Consider the following 22293-nt stretch of genomic DNA (forward strand, 5'->3'; position numbering starts at 1 on the left):
AAGTAATAAAGGAAAGAGCATCATTGAACGGCAGGATTGATCTGCTTCTGAGGATCCTTATGATGCAATCGTAGCCATTTGCACTTGTTATGCTTTCTAGCGGATTCCCTTCTGGCAGCACACATAACGGCAACGTTCTCTTCCAGGAACCCACTGTGTGCATAAGTTATCAGGAAGCAGGCTCTTAAAATCAGCAATGGTAAGAGGGGTGAAGAACTAAGTCCTGTGTTTAGCTAGGAGGCCCATAATCTGAGGGTGTATTAGATACTTGTTGATCAAAAGTAGAATTAATTCTGAGAAGCAGATCTGGCAAGGTCAGCATGGCGCCATCAGAATCATATTCAAAATCTTTCATCCCTAGAAATCCTGCACTGTTCGATGATCAAGTGGAAATGGTGGAAATGCAGAAAAGAATTTCATAGAGCACTAGAGAAAAGCGTACTTTGTGTAATGCCCCTTTGCGCCTAAGAGGGATGCCTACTCAAGACAAAGAGAACTGGACTTGGCCACAAAGATGTCTCTGAGTGATAAACTGCACTGTCGAAGGATCTGATGAGGGACTATTCCATTCATCTTTGTTTCCTCTACCATGCAAAAGCCAGCTTTAGGGTCCATTGGCACAATTGCACTGCAAAGAGACACAGCGTGAGATTTGGTGCTTCCTTGTTCGCTCAGGCAAAACATTGCTATCACATTGCCAGTATGAACTTGAACACATTTCCCTGCATGAATAAAGAAAAGATCCCAAAATATGAAGATGGTTGATATGTTTTGAATTGGGCCAAATCCATAAAACTGAGAAAATGGCGGCAAGTATCCCAGCCAAAAAAGGAAACAGACCTTTGTTATATGATTTAAGTGGCAGGAGGATAAACTGAAGAAATTTCTAATGGATTGTCCTCCTGGACTCACTATTGTAGAGAATTCTGAACCGCTTCTGAAATTGTCTCTGTTTGGGCTGATCCAACTGGTGTAAAAGGTGGATCTTCAGAAGTCTCACCTTCAATTTGGAAACTTGTAGCAAATGGTGCGCATATGCTGTAAGCTCGACACATCGCTTGAACAACCAAGCTGACATTTTGCTGTGTTTCTCAAAGTGAAGAGTCATTCGTTGTATGAACAGAATTCTCCTGGAAGAGGAAAAGTCACCCTAAAGAGGTTTCCAGAAATGCAACAATGAACCGAATCTATGGAGTTGGAATCAACTGATTTTTCTTTCTGATTTATTGAATAACCTTGTTGTGAAGTGTGTCACAGCGACAAAGTGACAGCGTGATCTTCGACACATGGACCTGGGAATTAGACCTTTGCATCCCCAAAGAGATCTGTAATGTGGGAAAATAGATTTTCAGACCAAGTAACTTGGATGAATGGGGACAACCCAATTATCCCAACCCAATGCACAAGAAATGCAGCTCCAAGAATTCCATTCTTTGTAAGGAGGAAAAGCTGGGAAAATCAATTGCGGTTTGGGGAGGAGCAAAATTCTGAGGAGATGCTAGTCAGGTCGCTGAGGACAGGAATAATGCTTAAGAACATGTACCAAGTCCAGACTTGGCTAATAGATCAAAAAGGGAAAAAACGACATCTCCCTTAATCCACCTCTTTTGCTGAAGGAATACCTGAATTGGCCCTGAAACATGCAGATTCAAAATCTAGCACAGGAAGAAGATGGGTCGGACTGGAGCACTCAATAGAAACATTGTAAGACCTGGAGTGGGTAGAAACATAAAACCTAGAGACTGAGGGGGACTTTAATTCAGAGACGGGGCAAGGTGAAGAGAAAATCGAAAGCTGAGGACTGGTGGAGAATAAGACCTGGAGACCGGAAGAAATATCAGTGAAAGGGAAACATAGAAAGCAGAGGAAGAGAGAGACACTTTGACGCAAAAGGGAGCTAAAAGAAAGAAGATGGCAGATCAGAGGGAGAGAGAGAATGGTGAAGACCTTAACCTCAGAGAACAAGCAAACAGTCCTTGAGATAGTAAAGAAAGAAAAGAGTAAGGCCTAACAAAGAGCAAGAGAGAGCAAGCAAGACCCATTGCCTGGGGACTTAACCAGGGCACAGAAAAGAGGGAAGGACCACCTAGGGACCAACTCGTCGCTCAAAGCAGGAGAGTCACTTGGGGATAAGCCTAGGAGACCAAAAAGCAGGCAGGACACCAGGGCAATAACCCTGGAAGAAGACCAGAAGAAAAAACATACAAATACCCGAAGAAACATACCAAATAAACTATGTCGAACCAACATCCTTGGTTTCTTTGTTTTTATCCCTTAGTTACACCAAATTGAGACTCAGAGACAAATCCTGCATAAGCCAGTCATTCAAATATGATAAGAGAGGAACCTTCTACAATCCCAGGTGAGCCGCGGACTCTGAGAGAACCTTTGTAACTCTTGGGGCAGAATTTAGTCCACAGGGTAAACACTGGTATGGGTAGTGTTGATCTTCCAGGATGAATCTCAAAAATTGACCATGTTCTTTCCTGATGGAAACACAGAAGTAGACATACTGGAGATTCTCGAAACTCAACAGTTGTTGATTTCAACAAGTGAATTTGATGTAGGACACTATCACCTTGTCCAAAGCCTCGATTAGTAAAAAAGAGATCCAGGTCTGAGAGATCTAGAATATGGCTGATGCCCCCAATCTTTTGGGACCAGTGATGTGACAGGAATGCCTATCTCATTCGATGGCACAAGCTGGATTGCTCTCAGCAAGAGAAGATGCTGACTCCCCTGAAGGACTTTTGGAGGAAGGTAAAATAGATGTAATGTTCAATTAAAAACTCTCCTATTATTCTCAGATCCAAAAGGTCTTGCCAGCAGTCCCCCATTTGTAAAAGGAAGACAGCCTCTCTGCCACTGAAGATGCATAAGCCTCGATCGAAAAAAAGGAAATTGTGTAGTTCCCAAAATGTTGTAAAGCTTACATTTTGGTTTCACATTGTGTTACGACAGCTCCTAAAGTGGAACAAATGTCTTCTTTTCTTTAGAAAATGGTCTATTTTTCAAACATGCATTTCAGTTAGGGTTTTTAAATGCCTGCAAACGCTGATATTTGACAGACTTAGAGGAAGGAGAAGTAACGACACTCAAAGATGTTGTTGTCTCTCATCCCATTTTGTATGCCTGCAAAACCTCATCAGAAGATGGTGAGAAATGCATTGACACCAGAGATCATATCCATGCTGGATATCTGGATATCTGAATGAAGAACAGCAAGTGTGTCTTTGAATATAAAACTGCATTGGTGTTGGTAAGTATCTTATTTGCTGGTAATTGTTGGAGAGCAGTTTCCTTGCCCTTTGACAGACATTTAAATTACTCCACCACCTTAGGAGGAATTCATTTGCAATAGGGCTGGAAAAGCACTGAAGATTGATTTCTTCCCTTGCGACTTCCGAGCGCTAGCTTCTTTGTCTAGACCTGCAGCTGGTTTCTGATATGGGCCACTTACTGGGCTGGTAGATTTCCCATTAGATGTTTTACTTAGATTTTAATGATAACTTTTGAATACAAAGCTCATAGTGTGACCCTCGTCCAGGTTAAAAGTGCCTGCTCTATAAGATGATTCCATTCTTAAATTAGGCTTTTTTCTGACTGGCAATGTAATGTTTAAAATTGACCAGAAAAATGAGTTTTTCTGGTAGCATATTATTTTCTGCTTTTGTTGCTTCATGAAGGAGAACTCCAAATTGTCTAGCTGGATAGACTTGTCCTGAAATATTCGCTATTGATGGTGAACCCGTATCCGCATTAGGTTTTAAGGCAGAATTTGCTAGGAAGAAGGATCAATAGGTTTCACCACTGGAGAAGGATGATGTCCTTTTGACCCGGCCAGATGGGGTTACATGTCTTTTCATCAAATTTGTGTACAATGAAAAGATGTTTCAACGAAAATTGTTCATTGAAAATGTTTTCACCTAATGTAGATTTAGGACACTATTCATCGAAAAACCTATATACCGAATTCGTTATTTTTTTTATTGGGAGGGGGGGAGGAGTCCCCCTCCAAACCCACATTTTCAAAATTCAGTCAAAGATTTGTTCTATGAAAAAATCTTTCAAAGAACATTTTTCGGTGAAACATCTTTCGATGAAATTTTTTTCAGTGAAAAGACTGTTTACCGCCAGATGGAATGCCCAAAAACAATCAGATAGAATGGAGGGCATAACTTCAGATGCTCTATATTTTGCTAAATCCATTGCTGGTTAATTAGGAATTTGAAATGTGAGGCACGAGGAAGTTTCCTTCTCAGGCGTAACTGGCACCTGAGGTGGAGGTGGAGGAGACGAGTAATCAGTGGTCAGCATGTTATGATGGTCCGACGTGATGATTCAGCCCAAAGACATACTACACACAGACATGGTATTCCCACTACAGTTTATTGAAATACTGGATTCAAATAAACTGAACGAGGAGTAAAGGGCGTATCCTAAATGGTGCCTGTAAACAGTAACGCCCTGTGTCATGTGCGGAGTGCCTGCAAGCACCAGCCAAAGCTTTGTGAAGGAATGTTGACTTGCCACTCGCTCATTTCAGTCCCCTGTTGCTCCAGATTCCGCACGTGAATTCAACTGACAATGTTCAGCTAATCTCTCTGCGGGACTAAATCATGCCTCTTGTTCGTTGGGCGATTTATTTTTGAGTGCTTCTTTTTTTAAGGGATGTATGCATGGGGACACCCCAACTGATGCAAGCCTACTCCTGCACCCCCTTGTTGCTACTGTGGAAAGACATGAAGAAGCCAGTGGGCTGGCTGGGACTCCGCGTGGGGATGGGGACCCCATCTCTTATGTTTACGTTTATAGTTTTCTGCACACACCATTCTGATACTGGTGTGCATGACACACCAGTGCGGGTGCAATGGATGTGGAAGGCTTACGTTTACCCTGGACCTAAGCACTCTTCACAGAATCGCTGGCACCAGCTGGAGGGAGTGGATCTGAACGCCCGAACAAAGGCTATTGGCTGGGGTCCTCCCAACCTTCCTGCGGGCTTTAGCCCAGTGACCGACCCTCTTCTGTCCTTTTCGTGATGGCACCTCAGCTGGAACACTCATTTGGGTTCACTGAATCAACCTTATCTGGAGTGACCAAAGGTTGTCCGGTGCCACACGCCAAGACCTTTGGCGTGGTTCTTTGCCAACAAGTGCTACTCGGAAGCAACCAAGGCTCCAGGGAGGGGGAGACCACTGTCTCGGCGGTGCATGAAGGCTTTGCCAACGCAGAGCACGCACCCAGTCCGAATCCCTCTCCCTTTGGAGATGCAATGCTCTCCTTTATGCTATGACATGCGAAGTGGCTTTCAGCACAAGGCCTTTATTGAACATGCAGGTGAGATGGTTCTCAGCGACCTCGGTGGAATTCCATTACGGAACTGGCCAGAGCTCCCCAAATGGAAATGTTTCCGGAGGCCAGGCGTGCTCTGTGCAAATCCACCACTAAGACAGGCTCACTCCATCCAGGCGTGCTCTCTGCAAATCCACCACTAAGACAGGCTCACTCCATCCAGGCGTGCTCTCTGCAAATCCAGCACTAAGACAGGCTCACTCCATCCAGGCGTGCTCTCTGCAAATCCACCACTAAGACAGGCTCAGACTGGCTCACTCCATCCAGGCGTGCTTTCTGCAAATCCACCACTAAGACAGGCTCACTCCATCCAGGCGTGCTCTCTGCAAATCCACCACTAAAGCAGGCTCACTCCATCCAGGCGTGCTCTCTGCAAATCCACCACTAAGACAGGCTCACTCCATCCAGACGTGCTCTATGCAAATCCACCACTAAGACAGCTCACTCCATCCAGGCGTGCTCTCTGCAAATCCACCACTAAGACAGGCTCACTCCATCCAGGCGTGCTCTCTGCAAATCCACCACTAAGACAGGCTCACTCCATCCATGCATTGCTTAAACCCTGTGATCAGCAGCATGATTGGGAGATTGGACCAATGTTTTCAGAAAATGCAGCCAAATGGAATAAACAGAGGCTCACTTCAGGAGGTGCAGACCACAGAGGAAAAATGGCACTGCCAAAAAGAGACCAGATGCCAGGAGAACAAGTTCTTGCGTTCTGTCAGTAGGTGTGAAGCTGCAATTGGCAGGTGACTGTTGGTGGGGCATCGGTGGGCGGCACAGCCTCCCTTTGGAAAAGTCTCCCTTTGGAACAGCCTCCCTGCCACCTTGAAACTTGAGGAGAACCATCTCTGGTTCCGGAAGCACCTCAAGACCTTCTTCTTCGTCTCTGCCTTTGCCCCTCCTCTCACCTGCTGATCTGTTTTCTCCCTCTCAGGCACTGTGCAGCTGGCCACCCTCTGTCCTTCAGGCCCTGGTACCTGCTCACCCTGCCACCCTCCTGCACTGCCACCCCCTGCACTGGGGTCTGTATCTGTTACCCATACAGTACTCCACCCTCTTTTCTTCTTCTGCACTTATCAGATACACCCTATCTGTTTAACCTAGCACTTACCACTTGCTGGTTGCACTGTTTATCGCCTTATTTATTTAATTATTTTATTTATTATTTATTCCGTCTGTCCTGTGTTCCGCACTTTCCACTCTCCCGCTTCCATGCACTTTCCCCCTTTTTCCCTTATCCCATGCACTTGCACGTTCTTAATGTCACTGGGCTTAGTAAGATCATAGTTTTTTGTTTGTTTTCCCTGTCCCCCCCACCTTGCCTGGTTGCGCTCTGAAACACTTGTGTATGAGCGCGATATAAATAAATAAATAAAATATGTATCAATGAGTGTGGGAATGCTCCTGCTGGGAGGCTGGCATCAACATTTTTAGAGTGACAGCATCTTTTGGGGAAGCTTCCAGTTCTACATGCCATACTCTACCAGTTGGGAAATCGAGACAGCAGGACACAAGAGTAACTACCACTATAGTAGCCAGGCCCATGATAGACCGGTTATTACAGCGCTCAGAAGTGGAAGGAATCCGGCATGAAGCACTAGATTTTAATCCCTGCTATGAAAATGAAATGGAACAAAACATTGCTATTCAACACATGGGATAAGTAGGATGCTTGCTGAGTGCCACCAGGTACTTTGATATCAGGGCATGATCTGAAAGGGTAACTACGCAGCCACAGGGGGTAACTTCAGGAAGTGAGATCATAAGCCAAGCAGGATGCCCAGAGATGAACACAGCAGAGGCATCGGTCACTCACAATGATGTCGCCGCCGCGCACAAACTGCAGCCGTATCTGGAAGACTGCAATGTCCAGCAGGTAAATCAGGTCGCACAGGTAGTCCATCATGAGCCAGTAGTGGATGTTTGTAGGCGTCTGGTAGGGGAAGGCCCAGCGCACTGGGATCAGCCAGCAGTTCCAGTTCCAGGCCATGACCACAAAGAAGAGCCAGAGCACGTACATCAGGTCTAAGAGAGGAGAGTTTGGGGAGAGGAGAGGAGTAAACATCAGGCCTCAAGTGGGAAGCTCTCCAGAGATGCGCGCCTCCCTTCCCCCAGCCGTGTCCCTCTGGTGCATCAGCCTGGCAGTGGCATATGGGAGAGCACTGCCTATTCACAAAGGAAAGCATCTTCTCACCTGTGCCTGTTGGTCCCACCCCCAGCAAGTGAGCAGTCGGATCAGTGTGGGGGGAAGGAACCTTTCCCCTGCCATGGGCCTGGTACTAGGCACCCAAGGCAGGGAAGAGAGCCTGGCCTAGTAGTTCTGGGCTCCTTCTCGCCCTGCACTGTGTTGCACATGTCTGGGATCAAGTTCCTTGTGCTTCGACCCTGGACGCATGAACATCACAGCGCCCGGTGCCAGGGATTTTATTTTGCTTATGCAATGAATTTTGTTTCAGGTTCGTTGTCTCGGGGGATAGCTCAGGGGCAACCTGCTTTCCTTCAATGCAAAACGACACGGTGCGACACAGGTTCGATTCCCGGTCCACTTAGAAACCTCTGGGTATTAAGCGTGTTATAAATAAACAATTACAATTGCCACACCAAAATAAAAGTGGCCTTCAGCTAATGGTGTGGGATCTGCGTGAAATGACCAGACTAAAAATTCTGAAGCCCAAAACTCCGATTTCACCCCCCATTTCTTTGCATATATATATGTGGGCGAGACCCTATACATTTTTATTAGCTTTACCGCCCACCTATATATATGCGAAGAAATAGGGGGCAGACTTTTGGGCTTCAGACTTTTTGCCCTCTTACTTTTTGTCCTATTCCACTGGTGTGTGGGAAACCTTTGCATCTTAATTCAACGTAAGGCCCTGAGTGCATCAGGTCATAAGAGGGACATATTTTAAATTGGGGGGTGGGAGGGGGTGCAGCGCTTCTACCCTTATCGATGCTCTACCATGGTTGATATTGTGACATAGGAGTGTCCTTCATAGTTTCCCACAATGCACTTCTTCACTACCCTCACCTCCAAAATTGAAGTAATAGCACTGCCATTGAAGAATTCCCAAGCCTCACATACATAATGCACACGCCACCACACCAAAAGCAGCAGCCGCGGCCTTTGATATGATATGTTAGGTTAGTTATAATGCGCTTAATACCCAGAGGTTTCTAAGTGTAGACCTGGGGATGGAACCTGTGTTGCTCCACGTTGTCTTGCTTCCAAAGCGAGCACATTGCCCCGAGACTTTCAGGGCCATTTCCTGGAATTCTGTGGTGCATGCTCGGGGGCCAGAAATATGCATTTCGGAGCCATTACTGCCTAGCAAGACCTTCTGGCCAAGTTGCTGTGTGCAACCTGCTTGCTTGGACCTGGCTGGATTATGGTCGTGCCTCTTCCCATTGTTTGTGGGCTGTATAATTGTGTTTGCAATCAGTTGGGAAGAAAGAAAAGGGTACCTCACAGTGATTCTGGTACTCTGAGGCCTGGCACTCGTCAGTCATGACACCCACCCTTTTCATGCTTTTTCAGCACATTCTACACTTCAACTTTGGTGCTAAAGAGAAAAGGACCTGTGGCATTGATGCTGCACTATTTACAGGCGTGGGGCCGGCATGAGAGGGATCCCGCACCAAGAGAGCCCCGTGTAAAAGTCTTAAAGGGATGGCAGTCAGATTTAGATGCTTTATTGGGGGCCTGGCTGTAGCACAGCAAGTCCCAATCAGTTGAGAAGGCAGGCGCGGGAATCACTGGTGGTCTGGGAAGAAGGGTGCTGCTAGCAGCGTACCCGCGCCCTTTCTGGACCGCCAGACTACGAGAATGCCTGCAGGACTGTTGCTTCTGGCAGGTCTGAACTGCAGGCATGGTTTTCACAGAACCCCCAGCACCGTTAGCAACGAGCCGGTGCTTCCGTGTCCCCATTCCAGTGGCGTCCCATGGAACACCACAGGAATGGCCACTTACACTTTCTGCCGCCTTGACATCCCAGGCCACCAGGTCTTGTAATGTCCTAGTAGCACCCGCATATCAGGTGGCCGAATGGTATTATGAGTTCAGCGGCAACACAGCCGTTAGCACCGGCGGGTTACCGCCAAACTCGTAATGAGGTCAAATGTGTCCTGATTATTACTCTTCCTTTAGGCAGGCAATAATATGTATTAGAGCACTTTTCATTCTTTGTACCTAAATAGGCAATTCTGTTATAACACATCATAGCCTAAACCAAAGTAGCCTGTGGGCCCTGTAGATCGGAGATGTGAGTCCCTGGACTAAATTGTTGCTCAGCATCAGGATAAAGGCACTTGATGGTGAATGAACGAATGAATTAATGTATTCAGTGAATCAATTAGTCAGTCAATGACTCATGTAAAATCCTTTATGCTATTCCATTGTCCACCACAAACACAGTCTATCTCCAAGGTACTTACTGGTGAGAGGGTCGATGCTGGACGGGAACTTGTATTTGTCCCATCGCTTGCGCCAGGGCCGTGTTTTGAATTTGCAGCACAGCATCTCGCAGTAATGCTCCTCCTCTTTAACTTCTTCCGGTTCTTTCTTTTCCTCTGGCGGAGGTGGCGGGGGAGGTGGTGCCACCGCGCCGGCTTTCTTTGTAGGGGCTGCAAGGAAGAATCAGTGTTAGTACAAGAGTTGTGAGAGATTGTGTGAGAATTTCCATTTGCTGCTTATGTTTTTAGAATCTTATTTGAGAGCAGGTGGAAGAGGGCCCTTTAAGAGTTAGGAAAGAAAATGGGCTCCATAGAAATGTCCCGGAGATGAAGGTGGGGACAGGGTACTTATCGAGGGATGGAACTTGTGAGAGCAAGCAACTCCAGAACACTCCCAAAAATAGGGTCCTCGGGAGAAGAGTGCTTGTGCTACTGTCTCGGCCAAGGAATGGTTTCAAGAGCGCTTCCAGAAGATGGGGTTCAGGAGTGTACATATCTATAATAGGCTCAGAACCCACCCAAAACCCGGCGGTAGCCCAGCAACCACAACCAGGGAGCGGACACAGGCAAGGGAGGGCCATAGAGGCTAAGAGACAAATCCAAGTGCAAACACTTGGGAGCAGAAGAACCACAGAGAATCCCCTGAGGAAAGGAGTGCTGGCAAGGGGCAGGCCCCCCATCCCACCAGTGCAGTCCATGAAAGAGCATTCACCTAGGACTAGAGTTCATGAAACAATGGCTGGAAAAGAAAGGATTGCAAAAGAGAGGCCACTCAGGCCACGGGGAAACCTTAGAGAGCACATACAACACTCAGAAGAAGGGGTCTCTTTGAGAGAGGAAAAAGATGGCCCTCAATAGACCTCAAACTGCCTCGTGAGCGAGGACAAGAGCACAAGTGAATACCACAGAGAGGGGACTCATTTTTTTATATAGCACCTTACGCCAAGGCGCTTTACACAATTAAGGCGATGGTATAATACATGAAATGGTAGTAATTAATAACCGGCTACAACAGAGCGAAAAAGGCAGAGTAATCCATGCAGAGACATGACACAGAAAATCTGAAAGGCAAGAGACATTAGAAAATCTGCAAGACAAAATCAGGCAGCACCCCCCTCCCCCAACCCACCCTCTCCCGATCACAAAAGTAAAACAATTGAGGGGTGCCAATTCAAAAGTTTCAAAAGGCTATATTGGGTAACTTATTTGGGGGTTACATTTGAACAGATTTGATAATTACACTTTGTCCAGATAATAATGCAACTATGTTTTTAAAGGTGAGAAGCAGGCGACCACCAGGGGCAACTTGCAAGGCGTCCACTATTCCAAGCGCTCTGCGTCACTGCCTCCAAAGTCGATTCCATGTCACAGTTAAGCCTTCTTCTGCACCCCTCTGCCACAGAGACGTACACTCTCGAGCACCCGGCCTCTGCCAGGCGCCAGTGCACCCATGCCATGTGCCCCCGTGAAGAGCTCAGACGAGGCCCTGGGCAGCAGGGGAGGTGCTGATGGGTTATCACAGGGTATCTGTGCTGAGATGAAACCATGACTGCTGGCTTGGCACAAGGGAATATTGCACGATGGATGCCGGTGCCCACCATAGGTGGCGCACATGGTGGTCTGTGAAACGCATGGACTTTTTGCAGAGACTGCCGGCAGCCATTTTACAAGGCAAGCATCTGCCATGACATGCTCCTGGCTTTTGTATGCAACACCTGCAAGCTTTCTGGGGCTCATGATGTCACGATATAACATGTACATGATCCGCAGATACTAACCAAAGATGTGTAAAGAGCAGTAATCCTTGCACATTTAAAATGCCCCAGTCATCCTATACTTGCTCCTTGCCCCAGGATGATACATGCAAGATCTCAGCTTTAACGATGCCCATCGCTGGCATCCCACTGACCAGCTTTCCTGGCAAAGTAATCCTTGGAGTGAAAATGAAGACCACTTTCCCACGGGAGGCGTGCAAACCTTTGGGCTCCAATAAGTAGCTACTGAGGGGAAGGGCAGGTTGGGGCTTCAGGGCGGCACCTCTTTCCTGCAAGAAACAAGTGTTAAAAGATTCCAAGCACCATAAGCACAGGGAGGAGCCCTGCAATGCTCTGGGGGCAGATCACTGAATGTCTTTACCCCCCACATGTGGGTGTTGAGAGCCACCAAGTTAACAACAATCCAGAGACTGGGGCACGCCCCAATCCCCAGACACCCAGGAGCTGCAGGAGAGTCTGCCATCACTACAAGCTGGTAGACATCACCTGGAATCACAGCAAAGACAGCCAATCGAAAATCAGAGAAAGGGACATATCTATGTTACTAGAGACCTCCCCTCGCCAATGAAAAAAAGTGCTCTGGAACCAAGGAAACAGCCTGCCTCTGCGAAACCATTCACGGTGCACACATACATGGGAATGGCACACATCCAAATGGAGGCACACGCTAACATACAGCACGTAAATGGGCATGGCAAACGCCATGATATATCTTACAGCACGTAAATGGGCATGGCACAAATCCAAATGGAGGAAAACGCCATCATAGATGGCCTCAAAAAGGTTCAAAGCAGGAGTAGAGGCACTAGAGAGTAGACGATGTGCCTGCTATGACGAAGCATCAATAATCCAGTTTCTAGGGCGTCGTATCGCCACTATTCCTAAGAATATGATTAAAAAACGTGGAAAACATAGCATGTGGAATAACTTGCGGGTGCACAGAGAGACTGAGGGCAAAGAAGGAGAGTATGCGATCACGGTTCTCCTCAGAACTCTACCACAACTGCTAGCACAGACCCTCATACTCTCTAGAGATTAAGAGGGCCCATAAGCTTGGTTCCTGCGGGGCTTCAGTGCTCGATAAGAAGCCACGTGGGATATGGTTTCATCTCTTTCTGATACACTAAATTACAAGCTTTTACTAGTGGATCCACCTGGCTTTGGCACTGAAGTGGTACAACTGTTGTGCATTACGAGATGCTGCCGGTGTTTCCATGATCCCCATTCCCATCGAGTCCCATAGGACTCAATAGGAATGGGGATTAACACCATTCCGCCTCTGTGATTCCCAGAAAACCGGGCTTGTAATGCCCCGGTAATTCCGGGAATCACGGAGGCGGAATGGTAATACGAGTACGGCGGTAACCAGGCGGTTTTACTGCCGCGGTTACCGCCGGACTCGTAATGAGGCCCATTATCATCTTTAAAATGTCACTCCCCCACCTGCATACATCCAAGGGTCCCACCCTGTATAGATACAATAAGATCCCCAGAATGCTGCAGTATAATATTAATGGTCAGGTTAAATGTTCTTCCTTTAAGATCAGGGACGAGTTTATTGAGTCCAGGTAGGGTATGTTCATGTGGGCTTGGCGGAGATGAAGATTGAATACACTTCTTAATAATCTGTAGATTTTATATGGATTTTAGGAATAGATGGCTTAGGCCATATTTTATTAAAGATAATATTGGGACATGCACGGATGCTGTGATGATGTTCATGTCATGTAATGAGGTAGAAGACTTCCTAAACAACGTTTTTTATCATGTAAGGGCAGCACTCAGAAGAAAATGTATGAAGAAGATAGCATGAACTTAATGTAGTCACACTAAATGTTTCACACTATGCAAAGATAGCATGCAGATGAAGGGGGAATGTCATGTGTATTTGTCTTGCTCTGTTTTAGTTGTGTTGATAATCTTGTGTTAATGGATAACATCCCAATAAACTTTGTTAACTAAACTCTCCATAAGTCGATTGGAATGCGTACACATCCTCACTTAGTGGTTTCCACTTTCCACGGCACATACTTCAGAAAATTAGAATGAAAAGAAATATCCTGATTGGAGGCTATCCTAAACATACTGGAGAGGTAACATATGGGTGATCATGGGTGGCTACATATGATCACAGTTTTCTACACAAATTGAAAAAGGCCACGATAGATCAAAATGCGTTAATGACCATGCAAGCTAGGGTTCCGATATCATATGCCATACCTATGTCAAATACCATCTGGGAGGAGTAAAAGAGTCAGACAATTGGCTGGACATCTCAAGAGCAAGAAATACCAATCTAGGGTGGCCTCCATCATGGACAATTAAGGGAACAGTTCGATGGAAATCTCCCTGATGACAGCTGCCTTTGCTGCTTTCTATAAGTCCTTGTATAGGTCTGAAGAGTCACTCATGGACTCCGACATGCCTTTAAAAAAAAGAAATTATCTCCTGCCTGAGTTTCCCACGGAAAACTGTGATGAATTAGAATGCCCCATAACGAAAGATGATACACACTTCGGCCTTTTAGGCTCTTTCTAAAGGTAAATCTCTGCTAGTTGAGTTTTACAGAAGATTTGCCCAGATACCAGCTCCCACTGCTTTCCGAAATGTTCAATCATGCAATAGATAAGGGGAACTTTGAATGCTCCTTTCTAGATGCTTTGATAGTTGTTCGAAACTGCACAGGTTCTCCACTTTAATTAAGAATGTCAGGCAATTTCCCTAATAAAATATGGAAGCAAGCTACCTATCCAAGATCCTTACCACTAGTTCCAATGAAGTGTACCCTTCAATGTTGTTGACGGATCAAGTTGGATGTGTAGGAGGCAGGGTTGCGGCTGACAATACCAGAATATTATGTAACCTCATGCAGGTGGATAACAGCAGAGACCAGCCCTTGATGGCCTTATCTACTGATGCAGGAAAAGCCTTTAATAGGATTCAGTGGAAGTACCTGATAAATGCATTACATAGGATGGGTTTCGGGTGCTAGGTGTAGTAAAATAAAAGGTTGCTGTATGATTATCCCAAAACCTCTTTGGTCGACAATGGTGCTTCATCTGCGTACTTCCACTTAACAGAAGGCAGACAACAAGGATACCTGTTATCCTCCATGTTGAATCTTTGGATCTTGGAGACACTGTTAAGGCGCATTAGAGGAGACCCTCAAGTTCCAGGCATTCAGGAGGGCACTGTTTAATTATACATGTAAATGACACTACCTTTGTCCCAACATATCTGGTGACTATGTAAGGGACAACCTGACACAATATAACATCCCAATTTATGACACATATTTCCAAAATGAGTGCAAGGAGGGGCTGGCTTTTTATAATGGCAGCGCTATGTAGGTCGGTATGACCAATCATTGATCTGGAATTCACCAACATTATATCGAGGTGGGCCCTAGTACTGGAAATCCTATGGGTTAGCACAGCAGTACGTGATTCGCTCTGGAGTAAGATCAGTATCCACCCAATATTAGAGGAAGAGTCTGCTCAGTTATTGGGCCTGGTCTCTCTTGCCAGAGTAGCTGGATCTTAATAGTTAGATGATGGATAATAATCTAAAATCAACTCCAACTCTCCAGTAGATCTAGGGTGTTTACACCAACCGAGAGCAGTATCCTTCTGATGTTGGTAAATTGGTTGGGTAGCAAAACATGTTATTTACAACATTAAAAAATCACATATACTACATTAGCGAGTTCTATGTAAAAGTGAGTTATTATTGTTGCTCTTATCATCACAACATCTCCGAGGGCTGCAGTATACACTAGGGCTCCAACGCACGCTGCCTTTTGCTGAGACTTACATGGTGGGGGGCTCTCTTCATCTGTGCTGCCTTCGGGATCGATCAGCTTCTCCTTTACCTTCTCTGTTCTGTCTTTGAAGAGCCGCACAAGTTCCTGCAGTCGTTCATTGATGATGGCACTGCTCTGGCTGATGGCCGACGGGGCCCGCTCTTGAACGCTGTTGAAAAAAGGACATTAAAAGCATATCATTCTCAGTCAGTGCAGGGAAGAGCTGGTCCTCACTGAAAAGCTACTATAAAACGTGCATTGACTCTCCTATGCAGATCTCTGAGCAAGGCATCACTCATGCGTTCACTAAAACCACACTTTCTTGGGACCATGTGCTTGGGCAGTAGTGCGAGACATCAATGATCCAGTTATAATCTAGGACATTTTGCCTGAAGGAATATTTCATTTGCAAAACTATTTGTCAGAAGCGGAAGTTCTGTCGGAACAGTGGACAAGATGCTTTCTGGGCTCTAAACGTTGACAGAAACGGTGGTAAAAATCACTAAATATCCATGGCCACCCCTTGCATTTATGGAGAAACCTTGGAATTCCACAGGCACAGTTTTATCATAACTGCCCCTACAAAGAGGATAGACACCCCAGAGAGGGGTTACCTATGTCAGAGCTACCTTTGCACTGAGGGTTGGTAGTGGTAGCGGCTGTGTTAACTAATCTGACAATCTTTGTCTCTCTCTCGAGAGGCTTGCTAACAGCCGGGGGTGTTGCTAGGTCTGGAAAAGATCCGGGGCTGCGCTAATGTCAGGACTGTCGGGACTCAGGGCCAGCGAGGCTTTTGGTTGTAGCCCCTGTACTTCTATCCGGGGCTACAACCAAAAGACCCAGGGCTATAGCCCCCACCTAGCAACTCCTCTGCTAGTAACACAATCTCCGTGTGTGCTTGAGGGAGGTTATCTGTTCTAGAAACTCTGTATGTATCATGACAAAGATGAACTGTACCAGAGGACCAGTGGGCGCATGGGAAGGCTTACCTGTATCGGCACTGTGGGCCTCTAATAGAGTATTACCTATACTAGATGTTCTGGGCATTTCCGGACCCCTTAGGAATGGTTACCTGTGAGTGTCGACTGTACCAGAAGATCTGTGTGCATCATGAGGATCTCTGTAAGTACCAGAAGCTCTGCAGGCACCCAAAGGCTAGGTAGCTATTTCAGATGCATTGTGGGTACCCAGAGGATAGTTACATATACCAGACACACTGTTAGCAGCCAAAAGATGATACATTTTACCAGATGCTTTGTGAACACCCTGGGAAATGGTTAGATAGATGCAAACTTTGACTGACAATTGTGTTCTTGGTCACCCAGATAAGAGTTTTTTGCTTACTTTTCTCGGCCTCTGTATGCCATTGAGGGTAAGTTGCGTAGGGAAACCTCAGGCCTGGCCCTGGAACTCTCTCATGTCGATATTTGATTTTGTCTCTATATGACTGGAAATCGTTAATTAATGCAAAACAGGGACACTTCACCAACGTGACATTTAATCCCACCCTACTTAGGAACAGGACAAACCTTTGTTGATTGCAGCAACAATCGAGTTCTGCTGTTGGTGACTTTGATACCTAGTCTTGCATTGCCCTAGAACTGGCCCTGATGCTCAGCAACTACATATGCATCTTTGTAGGCCCTTCATTTGCAAGTTGGTTCCACTGCCTTCATTCACACTCTATCTAAAACGTGTACAGGGTAGAATCCATGCGACAATAAAGGTCCTTACACTGTCTCCCTGACCTACTGTTGACCTGTTGTTACGAGGTCACAGATAGGGGAATTGTAATAAAACACTTTTTCTCCTCCATAGAAGCTGTATATTTGTAAACAACAGGTCCTTGGGAGATCAGTGAATTGATGGCAGAGTTTTTCCCCCTTGGGTTATGTCACGAACAGACCGGAACAACATCGTCAGATGAGTATTATTGTGGTTGTAACTGATGTTTACTGTAAGGTTATCAAGAAGAAGGATGGCAATACGGTTATCGCAAAATGAAATCGGTCTTCTCTGCTGATGACTTAGGTCTGTCCCAAAGTTTCCTCTCGACCAATGAAGTGTCCGCGCCATGAATCTCTTGGAAGAACAGTAGCAGGTCAGTGGTTCTCTCATTTTGATCTATGTCCTACCGAGGTCTACGGCAAAGCTAGAAGATGGCCGAAGAGATCTATGAGAGGGTGAAAGTGAAGAAGGACAAGACTCCACCTCCCCCACCCCCGAGGCAGTGTGGGTGTTGGTCCAGCCTGGGTCATGTGTCGACCCCTGGTTGGTGGATGGGGGGTCCCGGGCATTGTCAGATGGTGGAAGGTTCTGGATCCTCCATTAGTTTCCAGCCCTTCACACTGCCTGGGGGTTTGGTGGGCAATGTGGCAGTGTTCTGTTGGTAACGGGGAGTAGTGTGCTTTTCAGGCCGGAGGGAGGGGCCCAGTCCTCCTGCGCGGTTTTGGTTGTACTTGCCGAATTTGAGTATGTAAGGGGGCGTGCAGAGCCATGGGTCTATTGTTGGTTTGGGCACAGAGCGTGGGGTGTTATTTTGGCCTGTGGTATGCTGGGCGAGTAAACAGGTTGATTTGTGCTTAGGGCGATTGCTGTGGGCGCCATCCAGGGATGCTCTGAGTTGCTGCTGCGGGGAGTTAGTCAGTAAAGGAGCCGCACACTCCGCCCCTCTTGGGTAAGACTTGGTACTTCCCATTTCCTAAGCGGGTGCTTATCCCTTCAGCTGTGAAGTCAGCTCTACAGTCTAATATTATTGATCATTTAAAGTAGTAGCATTAGTATAACATTTGACCTTTCCATTAACCTGACCACAATACTTAAGATGTACCTGTGAGGCCGCTCCAGTCTTTTCTGCCGGAATAATGAGGCTGACTGTGGTGTAGCCATTTTGTGCATTGCTGTTAGGGAAGCCCTGTATAGTCATTTACAGAAGACCTGGGGGCATAGTGGGGATGATCTGGCTGGATTTTGCTTAGCGGGGGCACGCTTTTGGTGCTATGGACGTGATGATTCTGTCAGGTGCCCCAACACTGCCAGAGGTCCTGATTGTCTTTTTTGCTGTCATGTGTGGAGGGGTTGTTCAGTTGGTGGGTCATCACGCCTGCAGGGGGCCCACTCATATAGGTGTCGAGTGCCCATGCCCAGTGGGGGTGGTCCTGCATCAGGGTCTCCTTTGGGTTGGTGTGTGCTTGTCTGGGGTCTGTGGAGTTTGTGCACATGGTCTCTGTTTAAGAGGAGCATTATGGTGGCACGTAGGGCACTGACCGCCTCAAAGCGTTGCATGGTGCTGGAAGAAATGAGTGCAGAAAGCATTTGTTGCCTAAAGTAGGCTGCGGCATGTGTACCGGGACGCTGGAGGTGGAGGGGCGAGGGAAGAGGCGAGTAGTAAGGTCAAACAATGGGGGATGCAGAGGCAGGTGTGGCAGGATGAAGTGGGGCGGATTACGAGGATATTGACACAGAGGGCTCACTGCACTTGAGGGACAAGGTGAATGGGGGCCTGGGAGGGAGTTGAGAAGAGGGTATGATGTGGGGGTAGGAGAAGGGAACTCGAGGGGCTACAGCTGGGTTAGGTTGGTCAAGATGAAAGGGGGTAGTGAGGAATGATGTAAAGAAAGTTGGAGGATGGGTCACTGCCTCTGGCCGGGGCAATGCTGGGGTGTCTAGTAGCATCTGTCGCTCCGCGGTCAGGCAGATTTCATCTGGGGGATGGAACAATGAGGCTGGATGCAGCCTTATGAGAAAGTTTGGGGATAAAGAGGACTGGAGATGGAAAGGTGAGGCAAAAGAGGTCCAGGACAGCCCCATGACATTTATCAGGCTTTATCAGGCAGAGAATGAGGATTGGCATGGGATGGCCTACCCTGGTGCAGCAGACCATTGGTGACCAGCAGTGAGCAAGATGCTGTGCCCACAAGGAAGAGCATCGGCAAAGAGTCTGGGGTGGTCACCTGCAGCCACGTGCGAGCTGGAGACAAGCTGGTGGTGAATTAGGAAATGGCAGGGATGAGTGGTTTGGGCCATGGTTTAGAATGGGATATGGTGAAGTAGTTGGAAAGACTTGATGAGGACATTGACAATGAATGGAAGGAAGAGTACTCCATGGTAGGCAGGAAAGTATGGAAGAAGGCTAGTTAGTGGATGTGTGGTGGAGACAGGTGAGCACTCGCCATGGTGGTGTAAGTCAAGTAAGAAAGGTGGAGAAAGGGGTGAAGTGGGGAGAAGGTTCAACGCTATAGGATTGTGGCGGGGAGGTCAAAAGAACATGGCAGAGAGTTTGGATGTTTCTCTCGCATCAGGAGCCCACTGAGAAGTGTGTGTGGAGGGAACCAGAGCAGGGTGGAAAAATATTGGAGTGACAAGCTTTCAGGGCGTAATATCTACAGGTAGGTTTCGGCAGGTGAAGACAGCTGCACTGGTGCACAGAAAAAGGGCTTGGGTTCAGGGGCTATTATTGGGAAGGTCCACGCTGGGCAAGGGCGTAAAAGTGGGCAAAGGAGTGAAGAGAGGATTTTGGAGAAGGGAAGGTGCAGCGATTTGGGGGTGGATATGGAGGATGTGAGCAGGAGGGAAGCGGGGAGGTGGACATGGATGAAGTAAAAGATAAAGAGGGGGAGAAGCTTCTGGAAGAAGGGAAGGAGAAAGGGGCCAACGAATATGAGGGGCTAAAAGAGAAAGAGGGTGAAGAAATCTCGTTATATGGAGATAACAAAACCGCTGACATCCACAAATGAGATGATTTGGAATGATTTGGAATGGGGAGTATGCGGACGCGGTCGCGTTGCTGCGCTGGGGTATTTGTACCAAGGAGAGGTCTAAGAAGGGGAGGACGGAGCTGGCCAGTAGGCCCGACATACCGGTGGGGATAGACAATCGGACACTGGCAATCACTATATATGTTAGCATATATTGCTAGAAATAAACTTAGAGTGAGTGTGGCGCTATAGGAATATATTGATGTGCTAATGAAGGTACAAATACATTTTGGGGGCCCGGCATTGGGTGAGATGTGATAAGGAATTTCGGGCATGGGTGGGTTAGTATGTACAGTGGTATGGAGGGATATGGATTCGTGGTTAAAGCGAGAGGCCCCACGCGACTTGTACTGGCAAAGCATACAGGAAGTAGAGCACCTCTGACTAATCGCCATTTTGAAGTGCGTTCCAACCTGGGAGGGTTGCGTGTCTTTAACAGGGGGCAACTAATAATGGTTTGTTGGGCTTAACAAGGAAGTGGGTTTCAGGTAATTTGGTAGGTTTAGACCTAAGTGCAGCAGGTGTGCAGGATAGCATCCAGTTACACAGTGCTTTACAGCAGAGGGAAGGGGGGACAAGGGCCACAGTTAGGGAAAGATGCGGAAAGTGGGGAGTAGTGCTAAAGGGCCGTGGACCAGTTAGGTTGGGAAAGTTACAGGAATGACTGCAATGTTGGAAGATTAGTTTAGGGAGGGTTTTAAATTAGGGCACCCGGCAACTAGGGTGAGAACGTAGTGTGGACAGAAGTCTGTAAAAGTCACGCCAGGGGTAGTGAAGATGAAGGAGAGGAAACACATTGATTAAGGAAGGGTGGGGGGCCCCTTTGGCAAATGGCAGCTGCGGCACGTGATTATAACTTTCATTGGCGGTGGCCCCTAAGAAAGAAACGGAGAGCTTAGGATACATTCACATTGTCTCTAATATCATGAATTGCAAGTGAGCAGTTGAATGTTGGTGCAGTTCAACATTTAATTGTTCATTTATAATGTGTGGTATTGAAGACCAATGGGAATCCCAAGACGGAAGAGGGAATGTTATTGGATGAATGAGTTATCAGTTTTGGTACTAAATGGGATAAATACGGAATATGATTTTGGCTTTTATGTTTGGAACTGAATAATGATTACTTTGATTTAACGATAAATAATATTCGGCATACATTGATCTTGCTAATTTCTCATATAAGTAAAAGCACTATTATGTCAGTGTTGATGATAGCTAATGAAAAATATGTATTACAGTTTTGTATATGAGATATATATTTTGTTACCAATTAGAGCTTATGGTTACATTTTACATACAATACCACTGCCTGATGCAGAAAGTAAATAATATCGGAAGAGGTGGGAAGATAATGAACTCTTAACTGCAACACTATTTCCGGTTCCAAGATGGTGGCGACTTCACAAACACACAATATCAATCACACAGATTAACCAATTGTGGGGGTGTGCATCACTTCTGGTCTCCGGCAGCCTGCCGGGCAAACCCAGATCATGTCCCTCTTTTGCCGCTATGAAGTCATAAAATAATTGAAATTTCATATCCTCTTTTAATGCAGATGAGCTTTTTTCAGTCTTAAGTATGTGAACGACATCATGATGCTGGGCCAGTACCTAACGTCTCTACGAATGGTTAACCCGAATGCTTAACCAGTGGTGGGACTAAGCATCACTTCCCGTTTCAGAATACCTTATAAGGCAAGCCCAGAATTTGTCAGAGGAAGACACTTCTGAAGAACGGTTTTTAGGAGACCCGAAGACATACAATCCTGTCAAATATTGGAAATATCTGCACTATATATTGTCTTTAAAGCCAGGATAATATCGTGAAAAACGACATTATGCCTGGACGTATGGTAGCAAATGTGCACTCATTTTGTGATTGATTGTACACACTAATTTGTTGTGAGAAATATTGTTTTATTACAATTTGAAGAATTTAATTTAAGGTTTCTCTTCATATTGTATAAACAGTCATGAATTGCGTTTGATTACAACAATATGCGTTATCGTGAACTTTGATTATCAAACGCCCTGCAGTAGTGTGGCATGAGAGACTCATGATAGGTGTGTCATCACTTTCTGAAAGATCAACATTTTCTAGATCCATCTCTACTTCAGAAACAGCAAAATAAAGGGGTTCTCCG

The 22293-nt window shown here is 46.4% G+C and overlaps 1 protein-coding gene across 7 annotated transcripts in view; it reads right to left on the reverse strand.

Moving 5' to 3' along the window:
• Positions 1-22293, reverse strand: part of CNGB1 (cyclic nucleotide gated channel subunit beta 1) — a 1007057-nt gene that overhangs the window by 221924 nt on the left and 762840 nt on the right. For all 7 annotated transcript variants that reach the window (XM_069654372.1, XM_069654395.1, XM_069654388.1 and 4 more), the window contains 3 exons: positions 15399-15556; positions 9793-9981; positions 7175-7383 (listed from right to left, as the gene is read on the reverse strand). In XM_069654372.1, the coding sequence (XP_069510473.1) occupies positions 7175-7383; positions 9793-9981; positions 15399-15556 (556 nt within the window). The remainder of the gene's footprint in view (positions 1-7174; positions 7384-9792; positions 9982-15398; positions 15557-22293) is intronic.

This window comes from Ambystoma mexicanum, chromosome 1p (genome assembly GCF_040938575.1).
Source record: "Ambystoma mexicanum isolate Mex_15411 chromosome 1p, UKY_AmexF1_1, whole genome shotgun sequence".
NCBI classification, from domain to species: domain Eukaryota; kingdom Metazoa; phylum Chordata; class Amphibia; order Caudata; family Ambystomatidae; genus Ambystoma; species Ambystoma mexicanum.